General features: G+C 43.7%; 2 protein-coding genes and 1 pseudogene across 2 annotated transcripts; 1 reads left to right on the top strand and 2 right to left on the bottom strand.

Moving 5' to 3' along the window:
* Positions 1-786: 786 nt before the first annotated feature.
* On the bottom strand, positions 787-12,087 carry LOC120021821 (PH and SEC7 domain-containing protein 4-like). Its single transcript, XM_038965672.1, has 14 exons — positions 11,991-12,087; positions 10,694-11,387; positions 8,725-8,815; positions 7,056-8,349; positions 6,784-6,864; positions 6,483-6,654; positions 4,812-4,901; positions 4,630-4,673; positions 4,227-4,399; positions 3,968-4,038; positions 3,682-3,827; positions 3,305-3,449; positions 1,427-1,573; positions 787-1,243 (listed from the first exon to the last, which is right to left on the bottom strand). The coding sequence occupies exons 2-14, from the start codon at positions 11,228-11,230 to the stop codon at positions 959-961; spliced, it is 3,276 nt and encodes a 1,091-aa protein (XP_038821600.1). The 5' UTR covers positions 11,231-11,387; positions 11,991-12,087; the 3' UTR covers positions 787-958.
* Positions 12,088-15,814: 3,727 nt separating this feature from the next.
* On the top strand, positions 15,815-18,949 carry LOC120021721 (zinc finger protein 2 homolog). The gene is made up of 2 exons (XM_038965565.1): positions 15,815-16,105; positions 16,407-18,949. Exons 1-2 carry the CDS (start codon positions 15,907-15,909, stop codon positions 18,002-18,004), a joined length of 1,797 nt encoding a protein of 598 aa, XP_038821493.1. The 5' UTR covers positions 15,815-15,906; the 3' UTR covers positions 18,005-18,949.
* Positions 18,950-20,377: 1,428 nt separating this feature from the next.
* LOC120020994 lies at positions 20,378-21,235 on the bottom strand (annotated as a pseudogene).
* Positions 21,236-22,706: the final 1,471 nt, after the last annotated feature.

Raw genomic sequence — 22,706 nt, 5'->3', positions numbered from 1 at the left:
TGCCACATCACATTCCTGTGTGTCATCCATAACAGTGACATTAAGGAGGAATGTGAGGGTCTTCTGAAACATCCTGTTCTGACCGCGGCTGAAGATGTCCCTCTGAAAAAGAACGGCCCAGAATTCCTCCACGTGCCACGAGAGATCAAAAAACGATGAAATCCCTTTTCGCCATTCTTATTGACAAGGGCATACGTGACTGGCAGCTCAAAGAACTGGGATGGATAATTTAACTGTTTTAATTCTAAACTCAAGAAGCCTAATCAAAAAATTGTGAAACTTACAGTGAAATGTGATGGTAGTCTTTCATGGAGATGAAATCCAAATATGTTTATATAAAATGACATAGAAGATACAAGACTGCATAACTAGAATGAGCATTTTGACATAATTTAGATTATTTTTCTAACTGTTTAATGCCTACTTTTTTATTTGATGTGTGATAAACTGTTGTATAGCACCCTCATGTGGCTAGAGTTCCACACTGGCCATACAGAGCAAACGAGTAAGATTTTGTAACTGCAGAGACACATTTCGAATATAAATAAATAGGTATCTCAACATATCACAGCAAATTCAAAGGTGTAGGTAGGTCCATGTGTGTTTTGAGGGATCAAAATCGTTAGGAGACAATCATTCTATTACTCTTTTTGACCCGTCAGCATGAAACATCGACTTCTGAGGTTCAATTAATTTTGTTAAATTGAAAGTGCACAAACATGAACTAAAATACTTTTATCTTATGAAGAGAGAATGTAACAAACAAAAGGACTCAAGCAAGTTCCCTGAGGGAGGCATTCTGTTTTATTGACCTTTGCCTTCTTGCTGAATAAGTGCAAGCTGAAAATGAAAACTTAAAAAGGACAGTGCTTGGAAGTAACACAATGTCCCTGTCCTAAAAAAAGCCATTGAAAAGTCATGTCAGAGTTATATGTGTCTCACTTTTGGACACCTGCCCTCATATGTCCTGGTTGCGTCTCGGTATGATGATCTTGCGATAGGTCCGTCTCTCCGAGATGTTGCGTTTAACTTTGACCACGGGTTGCGAGGCCATCTCCAGATCCAAGGAGGGGCTGGAGTGGGACTTCTTCAGGGTTCCCTCCTCCCCCTCCTCATCCACTGTGTCCTTACACACAGCTCTGTCAAACAGGTTGAGCTCACTGGTTCCCACCTCAGTCTCGGTTGACTGGTTCAAACCCTTCCAGACCTCCAGCATCTGGATGTAGGCCTCGTAGCGACATATCTGTAGGAAGAGGAAGGAATGAGACATCTAATAGAGTGAAGGGGGAAAAAATGTAGCCTGCATTACGATAATGTCACAGAGCTTAACATTGTGGTCAATCCCATATGCAGATATAACACACACACACACACACACACACACACACACACACACACACACACACACACACACACACACACACACCTCATGCTGCAGGTACTCCTCTCTGACTCTGTGTTCCTCCATCTCCTTGGCTTTGGCCCTGCGCCCGTCAGGGAGACTCTGCTGCAGGTAGGCCAGGTCTTCCTGGAAGGACTCCAGCATGCCTGCATGGGACTGTAGCTGTCTCTCCTGCAGGGGGCAGCAGAGAGCCAAGTTCAGTGAACAGGCTCAGAACACACTCCAGGTAGAAAGTGTCCCTAACCATAGATCTAGTATCAGATTACCCTACCTGGCCCAGCACAACTAGAGTACATAAACTCAGCAAAAAAGAAACGTCCCTTTTTCAGGACCTTGTCTTTCAAAGATAATTCGTAAAAATCCAAATAACTTCACAGATCTTCATTGTAAAGAGTTTAAACACTGTTTCCCATGCTTGTTCAATGAACCCTAAACAATTAGTGAACATGCACCTGTGGAACGGTCGTTAAGACACTAACAGCTTACAGACGGTAGGCAATTAGGTCAGTTATGAAACCTTAGGACACTAAAGCGGCCTTTCTACTGACTCAGAAAAACACCAAAAGAAAGATGCCCAGGGTCCCTGCTCATCTGCGTGAACGTGCCTTAGGCATGCTGCGAGGCATGAGGACTGCAGATGTGTCCAGGGCAATAAATTGCAATGTCCGTACTGTGAGACGCCTAAGACAGCGCTACAGGGAGACAGGATGGACAGCTGATCGTCCTCGCAGTGGCAGACCACGTGTAACAACACCGACACAGGATCGGTACATCTGAACATCACACCTGCGGGACAGGTACAGGATGGCAACAACAACTGCCCGAGTTACACCAGGAACACACAATCCCTCCATCAGTGCTCAGACTGTCCGCAATAGGCTGAAAGAATCTGGACTGAGGGCTTGTAGGCCTGTTGTAAGGCAGGTCCTCACCAGACATCACCGCCAACAACGTCGCCTATGGGTACAAACCCACTTTCGCTGGACCAGACAGGACTGGCAAAAAGTGCTCTTCACTGACGAGTCGCGGTTTTGTCTCACCAGGGGTGATGGTCGGATTCGTGTTTATCGTCGAAGGAATTAGCGTTACACCGAGGCTTGTACTCTGGAGAGGGATCGATTTGGAGGTGGAGGGTCCGTCATGGTCTGGGGCGGTGTGTCACAGCGTCATCGGACAGAGCTTGTTGTCATTACAGGCAATCTCAACGCTGTGCGTTACAGGGAAGACATCCTCCTCCCTCATGTGGTACCCTTCCTGCAGGCTCATCCTGACATGACACTCCAGTATGACAATGCCACCAGCCATACTGCTCGTTCTGTGTGTGATTTCCTGCAAGACAGGAATGTCAGTGTTCTGCCATGGCCAGCGAAGAGCCCGGATCTCAATCCCATTGAGCACGTCTGGGACCTGTTGGATTGGAGGGTGAGGGCTAGGGCCATTCCCCCCAGAAATGTCCGGGAACTTGCAGGTGCCTTGGTGGAAGTGGGGTAACATCTCACAGCAAGAACTGGCAAAACTGGTGCAGTCCATGAGGAGGAGATGCACTGCAGTACTTAATGCAGCTGGTGGCCACACTAGATACTGACTGTTACTTTTGATCTTGACCCCCCCTTTGTTCAGGGACACATTATTCCATTTCTGTTCGTCACATCTGTGGAACTTGTTCAGTTTATGTCTCAGTTGTTGAATCTTGTTATGTTCATACAAATATTTACACATGTTAAGTTTGCTGAAAATAAATGCAGTTGACAGTGAGGACGTTTCTTTTTTTGCTGAGTTCACAGTCTCAATGTACTACTAGACTCCTAAATATCACACCCCACAAAGATGAATACATAATGTACTAAAACAAAGCAGTTGGGACTACAGAGAGTGAACCAAGGGGGTATGTGAGTACAGTACCAGTGTGTGTGCAGACTGCGAGGCTGGCAGGATGGGTCTGCAGAACTTCCTCTGAGAGCCCACGGCAGCAGGGAAGGGTGGAGAGGAGTGTAGGGCTGACACCAGGTTGATACGGCTAATCCATGAAATCATCTCTGCTGTGGAGCTGGGGACAACAAGGGAACCGTGCACATAGAAGACATAACATATCTAATCATATCTTTGTATACAAAGTCACAGGATTATTGGACTGCTGCATCCTGATTGATTCGATTGTTCCTTCACACCGCCAAACAGTCAAACACATTAGTCCTTTGTGTGACAAATGTAAATTCACAACTCCAATACCACATGGATATAGTTCCGGTCTCTCAAACATACACACTACATAGACTCACGAGGCCTGAAAGAGGAAGACCCTCCAGTCAGCGGTCTGCAGGCGGAAGACGTGTGGTCTCTTAGTGTAGTCTGCTGCCTGCTCTGCCAGGGCATGGTGCACACTGACCACCTCCTCTGTACTCTGCCACTCCATCGTGTACTCATCCTGAGGGGGAGGAGAGGTTGGATAGGGTAACAATCAGTGAGGGATTCGTGTGAAAGGCATCCAGAACATTATCATGAGGCCGTGATATGGAAAGTATGGAATAAGAGGTGACAAGATGAGGGAGAGGAGGAGACTCTAACCTTCTGTAAGTAGAGGACCATTCCCTTCAGCACTCCATAGAAGATCTTCCAGCTTCTCTTCCCCCAAGGAGCTGTCACACACAGTTACATTACATCACTCCTGAGGTCAAAGGATGCTTCTCAAAGACACTCACACCCTAAATCATTTCACCAGACTGATGATTTATCAAAACACTATATGACGCTCTTGTATACACTTTATTGCCCTGATATTTGAGTTCCTATGGTTCCGTGCAAACAGTGCCACAGTCCAACTCACTGCGTTTGCCATCGATGTCAGCGTGGGCCTTGCGTTTGAGGAAGCTCTGTTTGAACACTGTGGCCTTCTTGTCATGCGGCACATCTTGGAACGGGTTGCTCTTGGAGCGCAGGGGTGCGTCCTCTTTAGCATCCTCCGCCAACAACATGGAGCTCTTCAGTTCCTTCTCATCACTGAACAGGGCGATTGACGAGATGAGGGGAGGAATGAAGAAGCAACGGAGAGGAAATTAAAAAACAATGAAAATATGAGAGGTGTAACACAACCACAATATATTGGAGAAAGCAACATGAAGAGGAAGCTGTGTGTAAATCAGCGATGTCCAAGGGGAGACTGAAAAGGTGGTGGTAAATAGTATAGAATAATGCTACCCACTACCTTGTTTTTAAGTCAGACTACTTACACTGCCCATTCCAGAGGCTCATTCTTAATGGAGTTGTAGAGAGCCTGAGAAAGAAACAAGAGAAAGGACGCTGAAGTCTTCCATGAAAACGGGCTACTTCAGACTGCTATAGACACTGTTCTTTCAGTCAACAGTATCTACTGAAATATTGAGTAGGTGTAGAATGAGAAGGATAATCTTACCTTCAACAGCTCCTTACTGAAGTTCTCACCCTCATTCATCCCATCCAGGTTGGACACGAAGCTGGACACAGACATGGGTTTGCCCACATTCTGAGGACAAACACAAAAACAATGTTTAACTCAGTAGCGGTCGGTGCTGTTTAATCTTTTTTTTTATGAGGATGATCTTATTTCTATTACAGCATATTGGATGACTGTCATTCATATTCCATTCACCCAGTTCAATGTAACAGCGATAGGTTTAGGCTACTACATGATACTCACATTTTCCCTATACCCATCATGAGGTTGCTACAACCTAGACAACAAATTAAAGTTTACAACGTAGGTGCACAGGTCTAGAGACATTATTCAGTAATCAAGGTGATAGACCGTGACACATTCAATACTTCCTTGCACACTCTTGCCTGCATCTAGCTGATCTAAGGTGTAATCAGTAGTCCAACAGTCGCAAACGAGAGTTTCTATTGGCCAAATTCAGGTATGTTTAACTCCGTTTCATTCCGTTTTCTTCCGTTTAAGAAATGTATTTCAACAGAATCGGCCGAATAGATAAGCCCTTGATCACCACAAACAGTTCAATTCATAGTAGCCACATAGAAGCCACATACCAACAGCATGATCATTTGCTCATTGTATAATTCCTTCTCGCATCTACACGCTCTCCTCCTCTCACATTTTCCTTTCAACTTCAGTGCACAATACAGTAGCTGACCAAGCAAAAAAACCTTTCCAAAACAAAACGTCATACCATAACCTCTACACATAGCTAATATGGTGATAACGATGTAGGCTAACGACATAGTTAAAATACTTAGCTATATTGACTAACTCTCAATAAACCCGCTACAATCTTGCAGTACAGGGTACAGCAAGCAGTTTAGCAGTTACACAGGTGGGCCCCGTTGGGAATAAATCAAACCAAAAGCGTACCTTGACTTAGAAAGGTTACAGTGTTGGATAGCCATTGCCAGCTAACATAGCATCCCTCTCTGTTTGAGCCAGGAGTTTGAGTAGGCTAAACTAGCTAGCTGAATTCGCTAGATAGGTAAGTTAAAAAAAAGACAATGAAATATAGCTAGCTCTCGCTCTCTTTTGCTTCTCCATTTTTAAAGAAATTAATTTGTTCAAAACTGTTTAACTATTGTCTTTCTCTCTCTTTGAGTCAACTACTCACCACATGTTATGCACTGCAGTGCTAGCTAGCTGTAGCTTATGCTTTCAATACTAGATTAATTCTCTGATCCTTTGATTGAGTTGAAAACATGTCAGTTCATACAGCAAGAGCTCTGATAGGTTGGAGGATGTCCTCCGGAAGTTGTCATAACTGTGTAAGTCTATGGAAGGGGATGAGAACCATGGGTTTTGTATTGAAGTCAATGTACCCAGAGGAGGATGGAAACTAGCTGTCCTCCGGCTACACCATGGTGCTACCCTAGAGAGTGCTGTTGAGGCTACGGTAGACTTTTATTGCAAAACTGTGTATTTTAATCAAATATTTGGTGACTTGAAAATATTTAGTATAGTTTTATCTAAAAAGGATAACTTTGTTTTGTTTCACTCTTTTAATTTTTCTGAAATTCACTAAGGAGGATGGTTCTCCCCTGGTTTAACTGTGTATACATTCAAAACCCTAAATACCTACACGTTTGCAGTGCAGTGGGGACTCACCTGTCCATGCAGATCAGAGTTCAGGAGCATCACAGAACAGGTGAGTGTGAGTACTTCTCCGGAAGAGGAGAAGGTGTGAGGGTTGCATTGCTGGAATCGACAGGAGAAATGCTGCAGCACCCGCTCTCTTTCCTGGGTCTCACCGATAAGCACCACCACCCTCAGGAAAGACCTGAGAGAGGAGGGCAAAATAGAGGAAATATAAGATCATTTACAGATGGAAGATGCTAATTTGAGACCATTACTTGTTACTATTATAGGGAACTAGGAAAAATCTAATTAGAAAGTGTGAAGGACTTACCTCAGGCCTTGGTCCAGACTCTGACCGGTGAAGTCAAAGAACTTCAGGTACTCCTCACCAACGGCTCGGCTAAAGTCATTGCTGAATTAGAGAGGGGCCGGGAGACAAAGACAGGAAGACAGGTCAAGTTCATGATTCAAGGTGACACATTATGAGAAAAAAAACTCAGAAAGTACTTACTAGCATGGATCATTACCCTGATAGTTACTACTGCATAAGACCTATGTAATGTAACGTTTGGCCACTCCATGTTTTGCAGCCTTTGGTCTTACTCTTTGTCCAGGTGTTTGACCACATCTGTCTTGTAGATCCCGTCCAGCCTGTAGAGTCTTTCAGCCAGCCTGCAAGCCCTCTCCCTGTCCAAACCTCCACCATTCATATGGACCACCACTGGTTCTGAGACCTCTGTCTGCTGTACCTGAGACTCCAGTTGCTCTCCACTTCCTTCCTTGGGCGGCAAACATGAATCCTCTGTACAAACTTTCTGTTCCAATTGTTCTACCTGCTCTGTCTGCTCAAGCTCTTCTGTCGACTCAGTCAGTGCAGTCTGCGCTGGCTGTTCAGCCCCTGAGTGTTTCTGGTCTTCTGTCTGGTCTGACTGTTCTGTCTGTTCAAGCTCCTCTGTGCAAAGGAAAAGTAATTCTTCTAACTGCTTTGAATGTATTGGTTTGTTGTCTGTCTGCTCGGACTGCTCCGTCTGCTCTGACTGTTCCGTCTGCTCCGTCTGCTCGGACTGCTCCGTCTGCTCCATCTCCCCTGATTGTTTTGACTGCTCAGAATCTTCAGAGTGTTCCGTCTGCTGTGATGGTTCTGTTTGTGGTTCTGCCTGCACTGAAAAGTATGTCTGCTCTGAGTGCATAGTTTGCTCAGAATGTTGTGTCTGTTTTGATTCTAAACATTCTGTCTGTTCTGGCTGTTGCGTCTGCTCTGATTCTTTTGATTGTTCTGACTGGTCTGTCACTTCTGACTGTTCTGCATGTTGTAAATGGGCCTCTTCAGTTTGTTGTTCTTCCTCCCCTGACTGATTTGAATGCTCTACCTGGTCGGACTCTAGAAGTTTCTCAGAGTCTTCTGGCTGCTCTGTTGTCTCGGTATTGTTCCCGTATTCACTCTGCTCTGTGTGGTTAGGCTCTGACTGCCCACTGTGTTCAGACTTCTCTGAGAGTATTGACTGTTCTTTCTGTTCAGCTGGCTCAAGCAGGTGCTCTAAGAGTTCTATCATCTCCGATTCCTCCTCACTGTTCGACTGTTCCCTCCCCTCTGACTGTCCTATCTGTTCTGTCTGCTCGTCACAATCTCCATTATAAGATAAATTAGTCACAGTCTGCTCCTCCTCCTTCTCCTCATAGTCCGTAGAGCTGGATCCTTGCTCTGGGTTGATCTGTATAGTCAGGACTAGTTCCTGTTTCTCTCCCGGCACAGAGCCTAAACTCTCACTATCCGGCCTAGTCTCGGACTCTCCTGTGTGTACAGAGCTAGGATCTATGTCAGAGGGTGTGATAGTCTCCTCTGTCACAGACTGTCCTATCCCTTCCTCTGGCCATGGACATCTCCCTGAAAGAGAGTCTAAACACACAGATACCCATGTTAATATTGACCAAGTCAATATCACAGGAGGCTTTTGAGGGGAGAACGGCTCAAAATAATGGCCGAAAGGGAGCAAATAGAATGGCATCAACCACCTGGAAACCAGGTGTTTGATGTAATTGTTACCATTCCACTTTTCAACTCCAGTCATTAGAACGAGCCTGTTTTCCCCAATTAAGGTGCCACCAACATCCTATGCACTCTACATACTATATGATCAAGTCAAAGTGAGAGGTGAGAGGTCAAATGCATTTGAAGGGGTAGCAACTATCAGAATATGTCTACACCTGTTAAAATAAAATCTTAGAGTATGCCCATGGTGCATTTGCGAAAATGACTTCGGTCTGCACTCACCATGGTCCTCAAATAGCTCTTGTGCTGAAGCCTCCACTTCCTGTGTGTGTGCTGCATGCTCCTCCACATATGGCCTTGGTGTATCACATGCCTGGAATTGCAAAAGCAGCTGTCAACAATAAACATCGAGCTGGGGAAAACTTGTGATTGATAAAGAGGTGGGATGATCAGCACTCAGACAGAAGGGACCTGGCTCTCAGATGACTGATATGTACAGTACCAGTCAAAAGCTAGGACACACTTACTCATTCAAGGGTTTTTCTTTATTTTTACTATTTTCTACTTTGTAGAATAATAGTGAAGACATCACAACTATGAAATAGCACATATGGAAACATGTAGTAACCAAAAGAAATGTATATATTATATATATTTTAGAGTCTTCAAAGTAGCCACGCTTTGCCTTGATGACAGCGTTGCACACTCTTGGCATTCTCTCAACCCGCTTCACCTGGAATGCTTTTCCAACAGCCTTGAAGGAGTTCCCACATATGCTGAGCACTTGTTGGTTGCTTTTCCTTCACTCTGCGGTCCAACTCATCCCAAACCATCTCAATTGGGTTGAGGTCAGGTGATTGTGGAGGCCAGGTCATCTGATGCAGCACTCCATCACTCTCCTTCTTGGTCAAATAGCCCTTACACAGCCTAGATGTGTGTTTTGGGTCATTGTCCTGTTAAATAACAAATGACAGTCCCACTAAGCTCAAACTAGATGGGATGGCGTATTGCTGTAGAATGCTGTGGTAGCCATGCTGGTTAAGTGTGCCTTGAATTCTAAACAAATCACTGACATTGTCACCAGCAAAGCACCCCCACACCATCACACCTACATGCTTTACGGTGGGAACCACACATGCGGAGATGATCCATTCACCTACTCTGCGTCTCACAAAGACTCTGCGATTGTAACCAAAAATCTCAAATTTGGACTCATCAGACCAAAGGACAGATTTCCATCGGTCTAATGTCCATTGCTCGTGTTTCTTGGCCAAAGCAAGTCTCTTCTTCTTATTGGTGTCCTTTAGTAGTGGTTTCTTTGCAGCAATTCGACCATGAAGGCCTGATTCACGCAGACTCCTCTGAACAGTTGATGTTGAGATGTGTCTGTTACTTGAACTCTGTGCAGCATTTATTTGGGCTGCAATTTCTGATGCTGGTAACTCTAATGAACGTATCCTCCGCAGCAGAGGTAACTCTGGGTCTTCCTTTCCTGTGGTGGTCCTCATGAAAGCCAGTTTCATCATAGTGCTTGATGGTTTTGCGACTGAAATTTTCTGGATTGACTGAGCTTCTTGTCTTAAAGCTGTTCTTGCCATAATATGGACTTGGTCTTTTACCAAATAGGGCTATCTTCTGTATACCACCCCTACCTTGTCACAGCACAACTGATTGGCTCGAATGCATTAAGGAAAGAAATTCCACAAATGAACTTTTAACAAGGCACACCTGTTAATTGAAACGCATTCCAGTGACTACCTCATGAAGCTGGTTGAGAGAATACCAAGAGTGTGCAAAGCTGTCATCAAGGCAAACGGTGGCTACTTTGAAGAATCTAAAATATGTTTTGATATGTTTAACACTTTTCTGGTTACTACGTGATTCCATATGTGTTATTTCATAGTTTTGATGTCTTCACTATTATTCTACAATGTAGAAAATAGTAAAAATAAAGAAAAACCCTTGAATGATTAAGTGTGTCCAAACGTTTGACTGGTACTGTATAACGGTATATTCCATCCACCTCATCTCAACCTACGACTGAAACCTAAATGCTGGTATATAATCTATGAATAGACAGAGGTAGAGCTATTTCTCATCCTAAATACTCTCTTTCTCTTGTACTTTCACAGACAAACACACACATGCACACAGGAAATAAAGGTCCACAAATGCACACAAACACACAGCAACATAATCTCAAATGACAACAGACACATAACCACAATCCTTTCCTTTCTGCCTGACGTACCCGAGGGGAGCTTTCACTCTGGTCTGTGTCCAAAGGCAGCTGTTGCTCCGGTCCGTTGTGATTATGTGTCTTCTCCTGGACAGACAGCTCTATGTTGATTCCTGTCACACAGGTTTGATGTTGCTGCTGCTGGTGGTGGTGGGACAGGGGACTCACAGTCCAGTCCAGACTGGCCGCTCCACTGGAGTCCAGCTCATCGGCTGAGCTGTTGTCAGTCATGGGGTAGGGCATGTCAGGGGAGGGGTCGGTTATGTCCCACTGCACCGTGGCAAAGGACAGAGGGACACTGGGATGGATCATGGGGTACACAGGTAAAGTCATGGAATCCCAGTGCTCCTCTGGCTCCTCAGTCCTTCCAGTCTGATGAGAGTTATCCTCTTCCTCCCTGTCCATCTGGTTCACTTGCTCCTCCATCTCTCTCCACCCAATAGCCTCCTCCAGTGGCCTGCTCTGTAGTGGGAGATCCATATTGGGCCATGTCTGGCTGTCTGGCTCCCTGAGGTCTGGGAGAGGAGAGCGCACCCTAGACCCCTCCATAACCTCTCTCTTCACTCAGTCCTAAGCAGAGCGATATGTCTCAACTTAGTTTAGTCTTGTTCCTTCCTCTGTGCTGGGCAGGGCATCCATCTTGGAATTAGGTCAAAGTGATGCTGTCATGGTTGACTCATGTGGTTGGTTAGCTTCCGGTGCTGCCCTAGTTATGTGCACGAGGCCCGTAAAGCAAGAACATTCATGTATAATAAAATATGGCAAAACATACATACATCCATTCAAACTAACTAGTGACTCGCTCATAAATTCCCACAGTAATGTTAAACAAGTAGTGTTTGTAAAGGGCTAATGTTCAAATGAAAATAAATCAGTAAGACAATATGTTTAGCTAAAGACAGGTTCTCTTTAAGTACACATTGAGGAGATCAATCATTCTGGCACTTGTTTATAAATAAACATATGTGGTAAACTGAGCCATCTGCCAAATGAAATCCAATCTAAACAGTTACAGTAAATCCAGGAGGAAATACTACTCTGCAGGCTAAAATCTACTCCCCAACACTGGCTACCTGACTCATATATCAAGAATATTACAGTGTGAAATTTAAATTTGTAAATTGTATTATAAAAAATAAAAAAATGGACTAGGGTGTGAGATTAACACTCTTTCAATTGACAGAAAGCCAACATCCTAAAATTTAGACCAGCGGTAAATCATGTCACTCTCACACATCATACACGAATAGGCACAGTTCAATGACAAACAGTGTCTCTTAAACATATTAAAATGTAAGCCAACACTCACCATTCACTTCTGTATACCAAACACTATCCAGTTAATATATTTTAAGGAAGAGGTTGTTTTATAAACCCTGTTTACTTCTCTCTCTTTTGGCGTGGCACAGCGGATGTGCTTTGCAATGACTTTTGCTGAAACATTACAGAGGCGCATTTACTTCCTGACCACAGAAGAGCAGCCTTTACAGAAAGAGAGAGAAGTTGGAGAGCATAGATGGAGAGAAATAGAGAGTGAAAGCCAGATGGTGGGGGTGTGAGTGGTTTCACTGTATCCTAAATATTCATGTCTACTGCTAACCATCAACTTGAGCTACCATGATGTACATGTATAGGTCATGGTCCATGGACCGACCCTGAGGATATCAGTGAAGATATACAGTAGTATGTTGTTGATCCATATCAAGGACACTACCTGATATAAACACAGCATTTTTGTAACAATTCATGTGAAGCCTCATACTAAGCCTCTAGTCTTCAGAATTGCACTGTCATAAAAAGAAGGATGACATGGAAAAGGGTTCATATACCTCCTATTCCCTCTATTTAAACTTTCACTCCATTTCTCTCTTTCAGTCTCTCAGCCTTTTTGTCAATAGTCTACTCACATCACATAACCAACATCCGGGACAGTGCTTGGCCACACTTCCTGTGTGGGTGCTCACTTCTCATTTCCTGTTAGGGTGCTAGGCTGGCGCTCCACTTAAAAACAGTAAAGAACGGTATAAACTTACAATGATAGATAAATACTTTATTTTTGCACCCCATACTTCCTCATTGAATCTGTGTGAATGTGATTTTCAGATCTCTGAGATTGTATAAAGGTCCATGTGTGTGTTGTACAAACTAGATTACTCTTACATTGGAGTCTGGATAACAGTCATCATCTTTCTTTAGGTATAATATTTGAAGGTATTCAGGTCATAGGTTACAGTTATCTAATTAGAGGAACATTGTTCCCTTTATGCAGGCACAATATTGGCCTATCTATTGTTTGGTGTAATAACAACGATAATCTCTGACCTTGGATTTGAATGTTGCTGGTGATTAAGTCTTCAGGTTCTTACAGTTAATAAGACACAGATTTCAGTTGTGTCCTTTAAATTACCAGCATTACTACACTGAACAAAAATATGAAACGCAACATGTAAAGTGTTGGTCCCATGCTTGATGAGCTGAAATAAAATATATCAGAAATGTGCCATATGCACAAAAAACACATTTCTCTCACATTTTGTGCACGAATTTGTTTACATCCCTGTTAGTGAGCATTTCTCCTTTGCCAAGATCATCCATCCACCTGACAGGTGTGGCATATCAAGAAGCTGATTAAACAGCATGATCATTACACAGGTGCACCTTGTGCTGGGGGCAATAAAAGGCCACTCTAAAATGTGCCGTCTCGTCACACAAAACAATGCCACAGATGTCTCAAGTTTTCAGGGAGGGTGCAATTGGCATGCTGACTGCAGGAATGTCCACCAGAGATGTTGCCAGAAAATTGAATGTTAATTTCTCTACCATAAGCCACCTCCAACATAATTTTAGAGAATTTGGCAGTACCTCCAACCAAAGACCACGTGTATGGAATCATGTGGGCACGCGGTTTGCTGATGTCAACGTTGTGAACAGAGTGACACATGGTGGTGGTGGGTTATGGTATGGGCAGGCATAAACTACAGACAATGAACACAATTGCATTTTATCAATGTCAATTTGAATGCACAGAAATACCGTGATGAGATCCTGAGGCCCCATTGTGAGTCCCATTTTTTTAAGGTATCTATGACCAACAGATGCATATATGTATTCCCAGTCATGTGAAATCCATAGATTAGGGCCTAATTTATTTATTTTAATTTACTGACTTCCTTATATGAACTGTAACACAGTAAAATCTTTGAAAATGTTGCATGTTACATTTATATTTTTGTTGAGCGTATTTTAACCAAATTCAGGAAATGAAGGTCTAATAAACAGGGACAAGGCAATGGCAAAGGTTTAGTGCAGCTGATGAACCATTACATTAACTTGTGGATGTCCCAGTGATTATGTGGATCATCCCCTACCAGTGGACCATTGTATTGACAGGCACTATGCATTGGACTCTCTAGCTGTTGAGGCAGTCTATCAGAGTGAGATGCCAAACTGACTGTAACCACATTGACTCGTCAACAACACACACCCACACCCACATGACAAGTACAACTATGGAGAAATCAAACCACAAACTTGAATGAAACCATCAATACCAACAGGATAACAAGGTTAATATATATTATTCATGTGCGGAAACACCAGATAATAAACACTACTGCTGTCAGCAAACTAATAACATGCCTGAGATCATTAAAAACTCAAACACAAACTACTTTCAGAGAGTAACACTTGCCATTTTCTTAGTAAACGTTGATTTGGACTTACCCTTTAAAGCCTTCTCAGGGGGTATCATATGACCAGTCAGTTAGTAAGGCTTTAAGTCAGTCTGGGGGGAAAAACCTCTTTATTGCCATGTAGACAGACAGCTTAGTGCACAAGGTGTAATCCCTCAGATGACAAGTTTTCTAGCCTCTCTCACTTACACAGCGCTAGCCTGGGGTGTCACAGAGGATGCATGCAAGTCGAAAGTCCTAGTCCACTCCCCCTCTGTGAGAGATACCTCATCTCCAGGCAACAGATCCCAGACTTCCGCCTCCCTCTGCTCATCTGCAACATGGATATGCCTTGCAAAAACAGGGAAAGAGGCAACAAAAAGAAAGAAAAGCCACATTGTGATTGGCAGGGAGCGAAATAGCAAAAAGACACCTGAGAGCATTGGGCCCGCCCACAGCCTAAAGGCACAGATGCGCACAAGCATACATTGGGGGGATTCTATAATGCTGGCCCGGGTAGGCATAGTTTGCACTGGGTAAAAACTGATTGGATTCGTTTTGGAACCGTGCTGCTCCCGGGCATGAGCCAGCTGCCTCGTTCTGACCGACAGCGGTGTCGACTCAAAACAAAAGGTGGACGAATGAGTAGGATTCTGTGTTTGTGTTTTTTAAAGCTTAAGCTGCCTTCCCAATGAAAACTAGTTTGAAAATGTGAACATACATTTTATGGAAAATATATGTATGTTTCTGAACGATGGATCATGCTGTCTTGTTGACAACATAACCAAGCGCTGCAGATGGCTGTTTGATTTGAGCTTGGCGCTCCTCCCTCACCGGTCACGCCCGGTCCAACCGGGCCAGCTTAATATAACTCTGTCACTCATACAGCCACAGGTCAGGGGAGTGGATCAACTTCATTCCTGCAAGTCTTGACTGACACAAGGGAGTGGACTGGTCGAGCCTCAGGGCACTACTGTAGGCATGCTTTGAAGCAAATACTTTTGAGTCCCAGTGGACCATATTCCCCCTGTGTTTTTCTACGGATTGTTCCATGTAAACCTCAAAATAACAAAAAAGATAAACAGAACCATTTTGCATGTGTCGACTTGATGAATTATGTTGTTGTTAAGCCCCATACGACGCGCCGCTTGTAGCCAGGGCTAGTTGTTGTGACAAGTATGACTTGGGTCTATGCTTCTTGAACTGTAAACACGTGTCAAGTCAACAAACAAGCTACTACAAGCCGCCCTCTAAAGAATGCACTAAATGTATCACATATATAACATTAAACATATAAATTTACCTGCCAGGTGGTTGGTTGCCTACTACACTTGAATCGACCGGTAACACACATGCAATGCGTACTCCTTAACTGCGGAGGCGGTAAAAGAGGGAGAGGCACTAGGGAGAGAACGACACATTGACGGGATGGCACGTCACTTTCACGCGACGATTACTGCTTTGTTCCGGACACGGCAGCAACCTCGTCCACACCCACCTCGTAAGATAGTTTAGGTTTTAATATTTTATTTGTATGCTATTTATTTGCAGATTATGGCAAAGTCAAAAGACTTAAAAGTGTTTTTGGAGTCGTCTCTGAACGAGATTTTTAAAGCCACAGTAAGTGACATATTGGAGTCAGTGGACCAAACGTTGTCTGAGTACAAGGGCAAAATACAAAGAATTGAAAGTGAGAATGAGGATCTTAAACGAAGGCTGCACGAACAAGACAATAAGGATTCGATCGTAAAGGGTACGTACACAATGCAGTTGGCTTCAAAATAATAATCGCCAGTGCAGCTATCGTTAGTTGCAGCTGTCCTTTGTTGTTCCATCTTGAGGTACATGCTGCCAAGATGGCCACCGAGCCTAGCTGACCCCTCTCTGTTGCATGTTTTACATGTCCCTTTTCAAACACCCATTGTAACCATGGACAACAGTTGTTGTCAGTGGTACTTTCAAACTAGCTTTCAATTTAGGAACTTGTAGTAGATAGTAATCCCCTGACTTTGTTGGACATTTTTTACTTTTAACATGTATTTGTTGTTGCCCAGACCCTGGAAGTAACCAGGACGTCGTTCACCTCCCTGACTCGTCAAGGAAGACATGTTCCAGCCATTCATCTGTCGGCCAATCCCATAAGCCAATCAAAACACAGGGTGATGAGAGGAGGAGCTCCATGAGACAACACAAGGGCAAGATGCCTCAGAGCAGAGGGTCTGTCTCCATTATGGATCCAGCAGCTCAGCAGGAACCAGAATGCCTCAAAAACATCCCAGACACTGCGGTTTCCACCCTAATTTTCAAAAACATAAAGACAGAACCTGATATGGAGGATGACTATGCTATAGACCTCTCAAAACCCCCATCTCCTCTCAACCTGGCATCTAAGCAAATTAAGATGGAGAGTGCTGAGTTGAGCTATATCATTCCTGAAGAGTATGATGAACATTTTCAGTCACCACTGGACACAGATGTGGACTCCAGCGACAGTGATGTCAAAGTCACCATAGTGTCTGACATTCACATGGAGATGGGAGACGATGAGGGTGGCCATTTTATTGAATCGGAGGGAAGGCTGTGTCACAATGATACTGGAGAGTCTGAGCCAGAAGAAGATCCTTTCTTGACATACTACCCTGACATGGGAACTGATCCTGCTGGGACGACAGGGGAGGACATTTTACCCACTCTGAACTCTCACGCTACAGAGCCCTCTAAAAACACACAAGGCTTCTACAACTGCACCCAGTGTGAGAAGACATTTAGACGAGTGAGCTCCCTCAACATTCACCTGAGGAATCATAGTGGCGAGAAGGCCCACTGCTGCAACTACTGCGGCAAGCGCTTTGGCCGGGCAGACCTGCTCAAGTCCCACAAGCGCACTCACACAGGAGAGAGACCGTTCAGCTGCAACCTCTGTGGGAAGAACTACGGTCACCCGGGCCAGCTCAGAATACACAAGCGTGTTCATACGGGAGAGAGACCGTACTGCTGCCCACATTGTGGGAAGCGCTTCAGTGAACACAACCAGCTTAAAGTCCACTTACGAACTCACACAGGAGAGAGGCCATACAGTTGCACTGTGTGTGCCAAAACATTTAGCAACGCAGGTAACCTGCGAATACATCAGAGAATACACACTGGGGAAAAGCCTTACTGCTGTGTACAGTGTGGCAAGAGGTTCAATGGTATGGGGGACCTCAAAACACATTACAGGATTCATACAGGGGAGAGGCCGTACCACTGTGACCTGTGTGAGAAGACCTTCAGCCAGGCAGGCCACCTCACCATACACAAGCGGATGCACACAGGAGAGAAACCATACACGTGCTCAGAGTGTGGGAAAAGCTTCAGCGTGGCGAGCAGCCTCAAGTTGCACCTGAGGACTCATACCGGGGAGAAATTGTACAGTTGCTCTTTCTGTGGGAAGAGCTTCAGTAGGTCTGGCCATCTGAAGAGACACGAGCAGGTCCACACCAAGGAGAAGGTCTACCCTTGTGACCAGTGTGGGAAGACCTACACCGACCAGTCATCCCTCAAAAAGCACCAGAAGACTCATGGAGATGAGGAGATGAGGACTGAGGAGATTGAGGGCAGTACCAGTGGGACTGATGTTCCCCATAACCTGGAAATAAAGATTGAGGACTAAGACTGTCATGTTACTGTATGTGTTACAGTGCAATATATATGGATATTTAATGTTGATGTATGCTGAATTTCATGAGAACTTAAGTTTAGATTTGTCCCAAGTAGTAGGACAGCAAACTGCTTTTAGTGGATGTCGCCCTAGAGCTAGTCTTTGCCAGTATTAAACTATGGTAATAATTGTCATTTGTGGTAGAGCCTTTCTATGTATATAGTGGTAATGTTGTTTCCTAACACTGTACATAGCTTTTAAGTCATATTCTCGAAGAAAATGTAGATTTTCTTAAAAAGAATGTCATGCATTTTAGTTTGTACAAGGTGTAAATAATGAAATTCACCCAAATTGGTTGCAATGGCTTTTACCTAGAGACAAGCTAGTTCATTTAATCTATGAACATGCTGTTTGTTTTCACAATGAATGGTTTAAACAAATCAACACGTTTCACTAGAATATTGCATTCTTTTGGTAAGAATGATGCCAAACTTTGAAAACTATTTATTATTCAAAGTGTAATTAAAGGAATAATCCACCCAAAACCATGCATTATTTTCATTTACAGTGTTAAATAACACTGTGTGAACAATATTTTTATGAACAAATGTTTCAATTTGATGTTATAAGGTTGGTAGCAACATGGAAAATTGGTGCGGAAGTCTGTTGCAGCTCAAGTCGACTACGAAATCCGCAATGCTCTCTCTATTGGCGATTTAGCAAACGTAGCTACACAGTAATACCAAAGACAATATCAGCTTGTAAAGTAGGTAGTTAGCTGTAAAATCGCCTGAACAAATTGCACTATCAATGTAGGAGTCTACAATCTCACCATGTTCAACCTGCAGATCGATGTGGAGTCTAACATTCGCAACTGCATATATACTTTTGCGGAGATGGGAAACGTCCATGCTATGTCAATGGGCCGCGCGGGGCATTCTGGGTGGTTCTGGGACAAGGAGCACACTGGTATTTCACCCAATAAATATGGGAGTTTATCAAAATTGTATTTGTTTTTTAGAATTCTTTGTGGATCTGTGTAATCTGAGGGAAATATGTGCCTCTAATATGGTCATACATTTGGCAGGAGGTTAGGAAGTGCAGCTCAGTTTCCACCTCATTTTGTGGGCAGTGTGCACATACCCTGTCTTCTCTTGAGAGCCAGGTCTGCCTATGACGACCTTTCTCAATAGCAAGGCTATGCTCCTTCATTTTGGGTCAGTCACTGTGGTCAGGTATTCCTCCACTGTGTGCTCTCTGTTTAGGGCCAAATAGCATTCTAGTTTGCGCAGTTTATTGTTAATTCTTTCCAGTGTGTCAAGTAATTATATTTTTGTTTTCTTATGATTTGGTTGTGTCTTGTTAATTGTGTTGCTGTCCTAGGGCTCTGTGGGGTCTGTTTGTGTTTGTGAACAGAGCCCAGGACCAGCTTGCTTAGGGGACTCTTCTCCAGGTTCATCTCTATGTAGGTGATGGCTTTGTTATGGAAGGTTTGGGAATCGCTTCCTTTTAGGTGGTTGTAAATTTAACGTCTCTTTTCTGGATTTTGATAATTAGCGGGTATTGGCCTAATTCTGCTCTGCATGCATGATTTGGTGTTTTACGTTGTACACGGGATATTTTTTGCAGAATTCTGCATTCAGAGTCTCAATTTGGTGTTTGTCCCATTTTGTGAATTCTTGGTTGGTGAGTGGACCCCAGACCTCACAACCATAAAGGGCAATGGGTTCTATAACTGAGTGAAGTATTTTAAGCCAGATCCTAATTGGTATGTCGAATTTTATGTTCCGTTTGATGGCATAGATGGCCCTTCTTGTCTCAGATCGTTCATAGCTTTCCATTCCATTCACCCAGCCAACATGTCTCCATCCACCCCCACTAGCAACTAGGGTTCAAATATGTGTTTCTTTCTACAATGTTATATTTACATTTTTTTCATTCTGACACCAGCATTCAAATCAGTTGGTATACAGACACAAGCAAAAGCATAATCCACTCAGACATAGTATAGTATGTGTTCACTTTTTATTAAATAGCTTTGATACAACAGCAATAACATATGCAAAGACATTGGCATACAAAGACATTAGCCTACATATCAAAATAACAGAGTATGGTCAACATTTTATTGCATTTATTTGCTTGACAGGTCTATTTCCTCAAAGGCATTTCCATCCCCGTATATGACATACAGTATGAAGTAAGTAAATATATATATTTTTTAAATGCAAATGTTGTTTCACCTTAAATCTGAGAGATGTGCTACTGGCAGTCTACCTACATCTTGTGTCTTCATCAGTACCTTACATTCAGTCAGTTTTAGACCAAAACAAATTCACACCCTAATAACCAGACAACTACCTGTACAGTATGTGTGTTGAGGAATCATCCTGAGTTGACTGTATTTCCGGTACAGCAGGAGCCAGGTTTCTGTGGTAGTATATTCTCTTTGAACAGGTAAAGCACAGGCTGGATGCTGCTGCTGATGTTCCTGAAGCCAAAGACAATGTGGTGGATGTAGCAGCGGAATACATCCAGGGAGAAGTAGTGCTGGAATGGGAACAGAGCCACGGGAGGGAAGTAGTTAAAAACAATGATTGCTAAGATGATAATGACCATGTTAAAGGCTCTTTTCTTGACGGGGTGCATCTCGTCGCGGCCCGGCCCAAACTGCCTCAGGGCGCACAGGATGGCGACGTTACGGAATACCATGAAGGCAAATGCCGCCAGGATCTTGAATGTGAAGACCTTCTCAAAGTTCATGATGTTGCCCACGCACTTGGCGGTAGCATAGGCCAGCGTGAAGAGCCCGGTGGCGGCACTCCTTGAGCTCTGTGAAGGTGATCGGGTGGAGCACGGCCATGTAGCGATCCAGACAGACGCAGGAGAAGAAGTCCTTGACGCCGTAGAAGTAGCGCAGCACGTATCAGGTGCTGCTGGTGGTCCGGTAGACGATATTGGCAACCTCCCGAGTGGGGGTGAGGTGGAAGAAGGCGTCCAGGATGGCAAGGTGCATTACGAAGATGTCTGAGGTGGTAGAGCCGTTCTTGTGCAGGGCCACAGCACCATAACGTTGGCTGCGATCCCCAGGAACATGTTGATGAACTGCAGCGCCAGGTAGAAGAGGAGTACAGCTGGCATGTCTTCAGACTGCCCATACACACTCTTGTCCCCTATGCCGGAGTTTAATGGTTTGTGAGAGATTTAAGAGCAAGGACGAGTTGATGTAGAACAAGGATGACTTGAAGCACCCCTCCATGATGACTGGACTAGTTGGAGACTCAGTGGACACCAGACAACAGGGCAAGGAGGACTCTATATCTAGACAAACAAAGAATAAAACAGTCAGATTTGGCACAACATCTCTAACAGCTAGTTGAATACTTTGACATATCATGACATTGATCATGCTTTGTAATAAAACATATCCTGTTAGCATCTTCCTTTTCCTCTAGTCACTGAACTTCAACATGACTTAACATCTGTCTTAAGAAATACATCTGCTTACTTGTTTCCAGAATAGAGTTGTCTGATATTGAATAATTCCTCTTGCCACATGTTTTTAATATGGGACACTGTTTAAACGTAAACTGGGAGTGCATTCCGTTTTAGTTAATGTGCACATAATAAGGACTGAAACTTGCCATGACACCTGTTTGCAGATGCCTGTAATGTAGAGTATATGCAAAGTAAACATGCAGTATGTATTCTCTTTGTTTCCTAGGATATATGCTGACAAGATAAAAGTAAACTGTGCCGGCAAGGAGATTGAATCTAAAACAAGTGTAACTTATCTTGGTGTGTCCCTAGATCAATCCCTTACTGGAGACCTAAAATCTAAAATGGCGAACAAATATATATGTTTTTTATAGTGTAGCACTAGATATTTTAACATCAAGGTTAAGAAACTGCTTGTCTCAACCTTGATTCAGTGTCATGTTGATTATGCTTCTCTGAGCTTGTGTGGCCTACCACTTTGCGGCTGAGCTGTTGTTGTGTTGTGGAAATTCTTACACACGTCGTGGAAATTACCACCAGGGGCACTCAAAGTCAATCTTAAATAAATCATCCTTTTATTATTAGCGCGCTGGAGTGGTTCCAACCAACTCAATGCACCATAGTACACATGTCAATCAGGAGCTCTGCTGGGGCAGTCCCAGCAGTTGTCTGTGTACAGCCGTATATAAGACGAGTTATATTTGCATGATTTAGCATAATGAATTCATCATTACCGTTTTTGTTTAATTCATGTGACCGACCAATACTGGTTCATAACATTTGACAGACCAATAGCTCACAAGGCTTCTTCTCTCCAAGCTGAGACCTTGAAACTGAGACGTCTTTTGTTCTCAAAACAAAGGTCAAGGCGTACCACATTGCAGCTACTGATAGTGAGGATTCCTTCAGTCAGTCACTTACATGAGCACAGAAACGGTCATTAGAAAAGCACATGGACACAACTTCACTTCACAATAACAGCACTTACATTTGACCGGGGCAGCTCAAGCAGGGCAGACATTTGACAAACTGACTTGTTGGAAAGGTGGCATCCTATGATGGTGCCACATTGAAAGTCCCTGAGCTCTTCAGTAAGGCATTTTTACTGTCAATGTTTGTCTATGGAGATTGCATGGCTGTATGCTCGATTTTATACACCTGTCAGCAACGGGTGTGGCTGAAATAGCCGAATTCACTCATTTTGTATATTGTATAT

The sequence above is a fragment of the Salvelinus namaycush genome, chromosome 26, assembly GCF_016432855.1.
Source record: "Salvelinus namaycush isolate Seneca chromosome 26, SaNama_1.0, whole genome shotgun sequence".
Taxonomy (NCBI): domain Eukaryota; kingdom Metazoa; phylum Chordata; class Actinopteri; order Salmoniformes; family Salmonidae; genus Salvelinus; species Salvelinus namaycush.
Note: the sequence above shows the minus strand (reverse complement) of the source record. Positions and strands in the feature narration are given on the sequence as shown.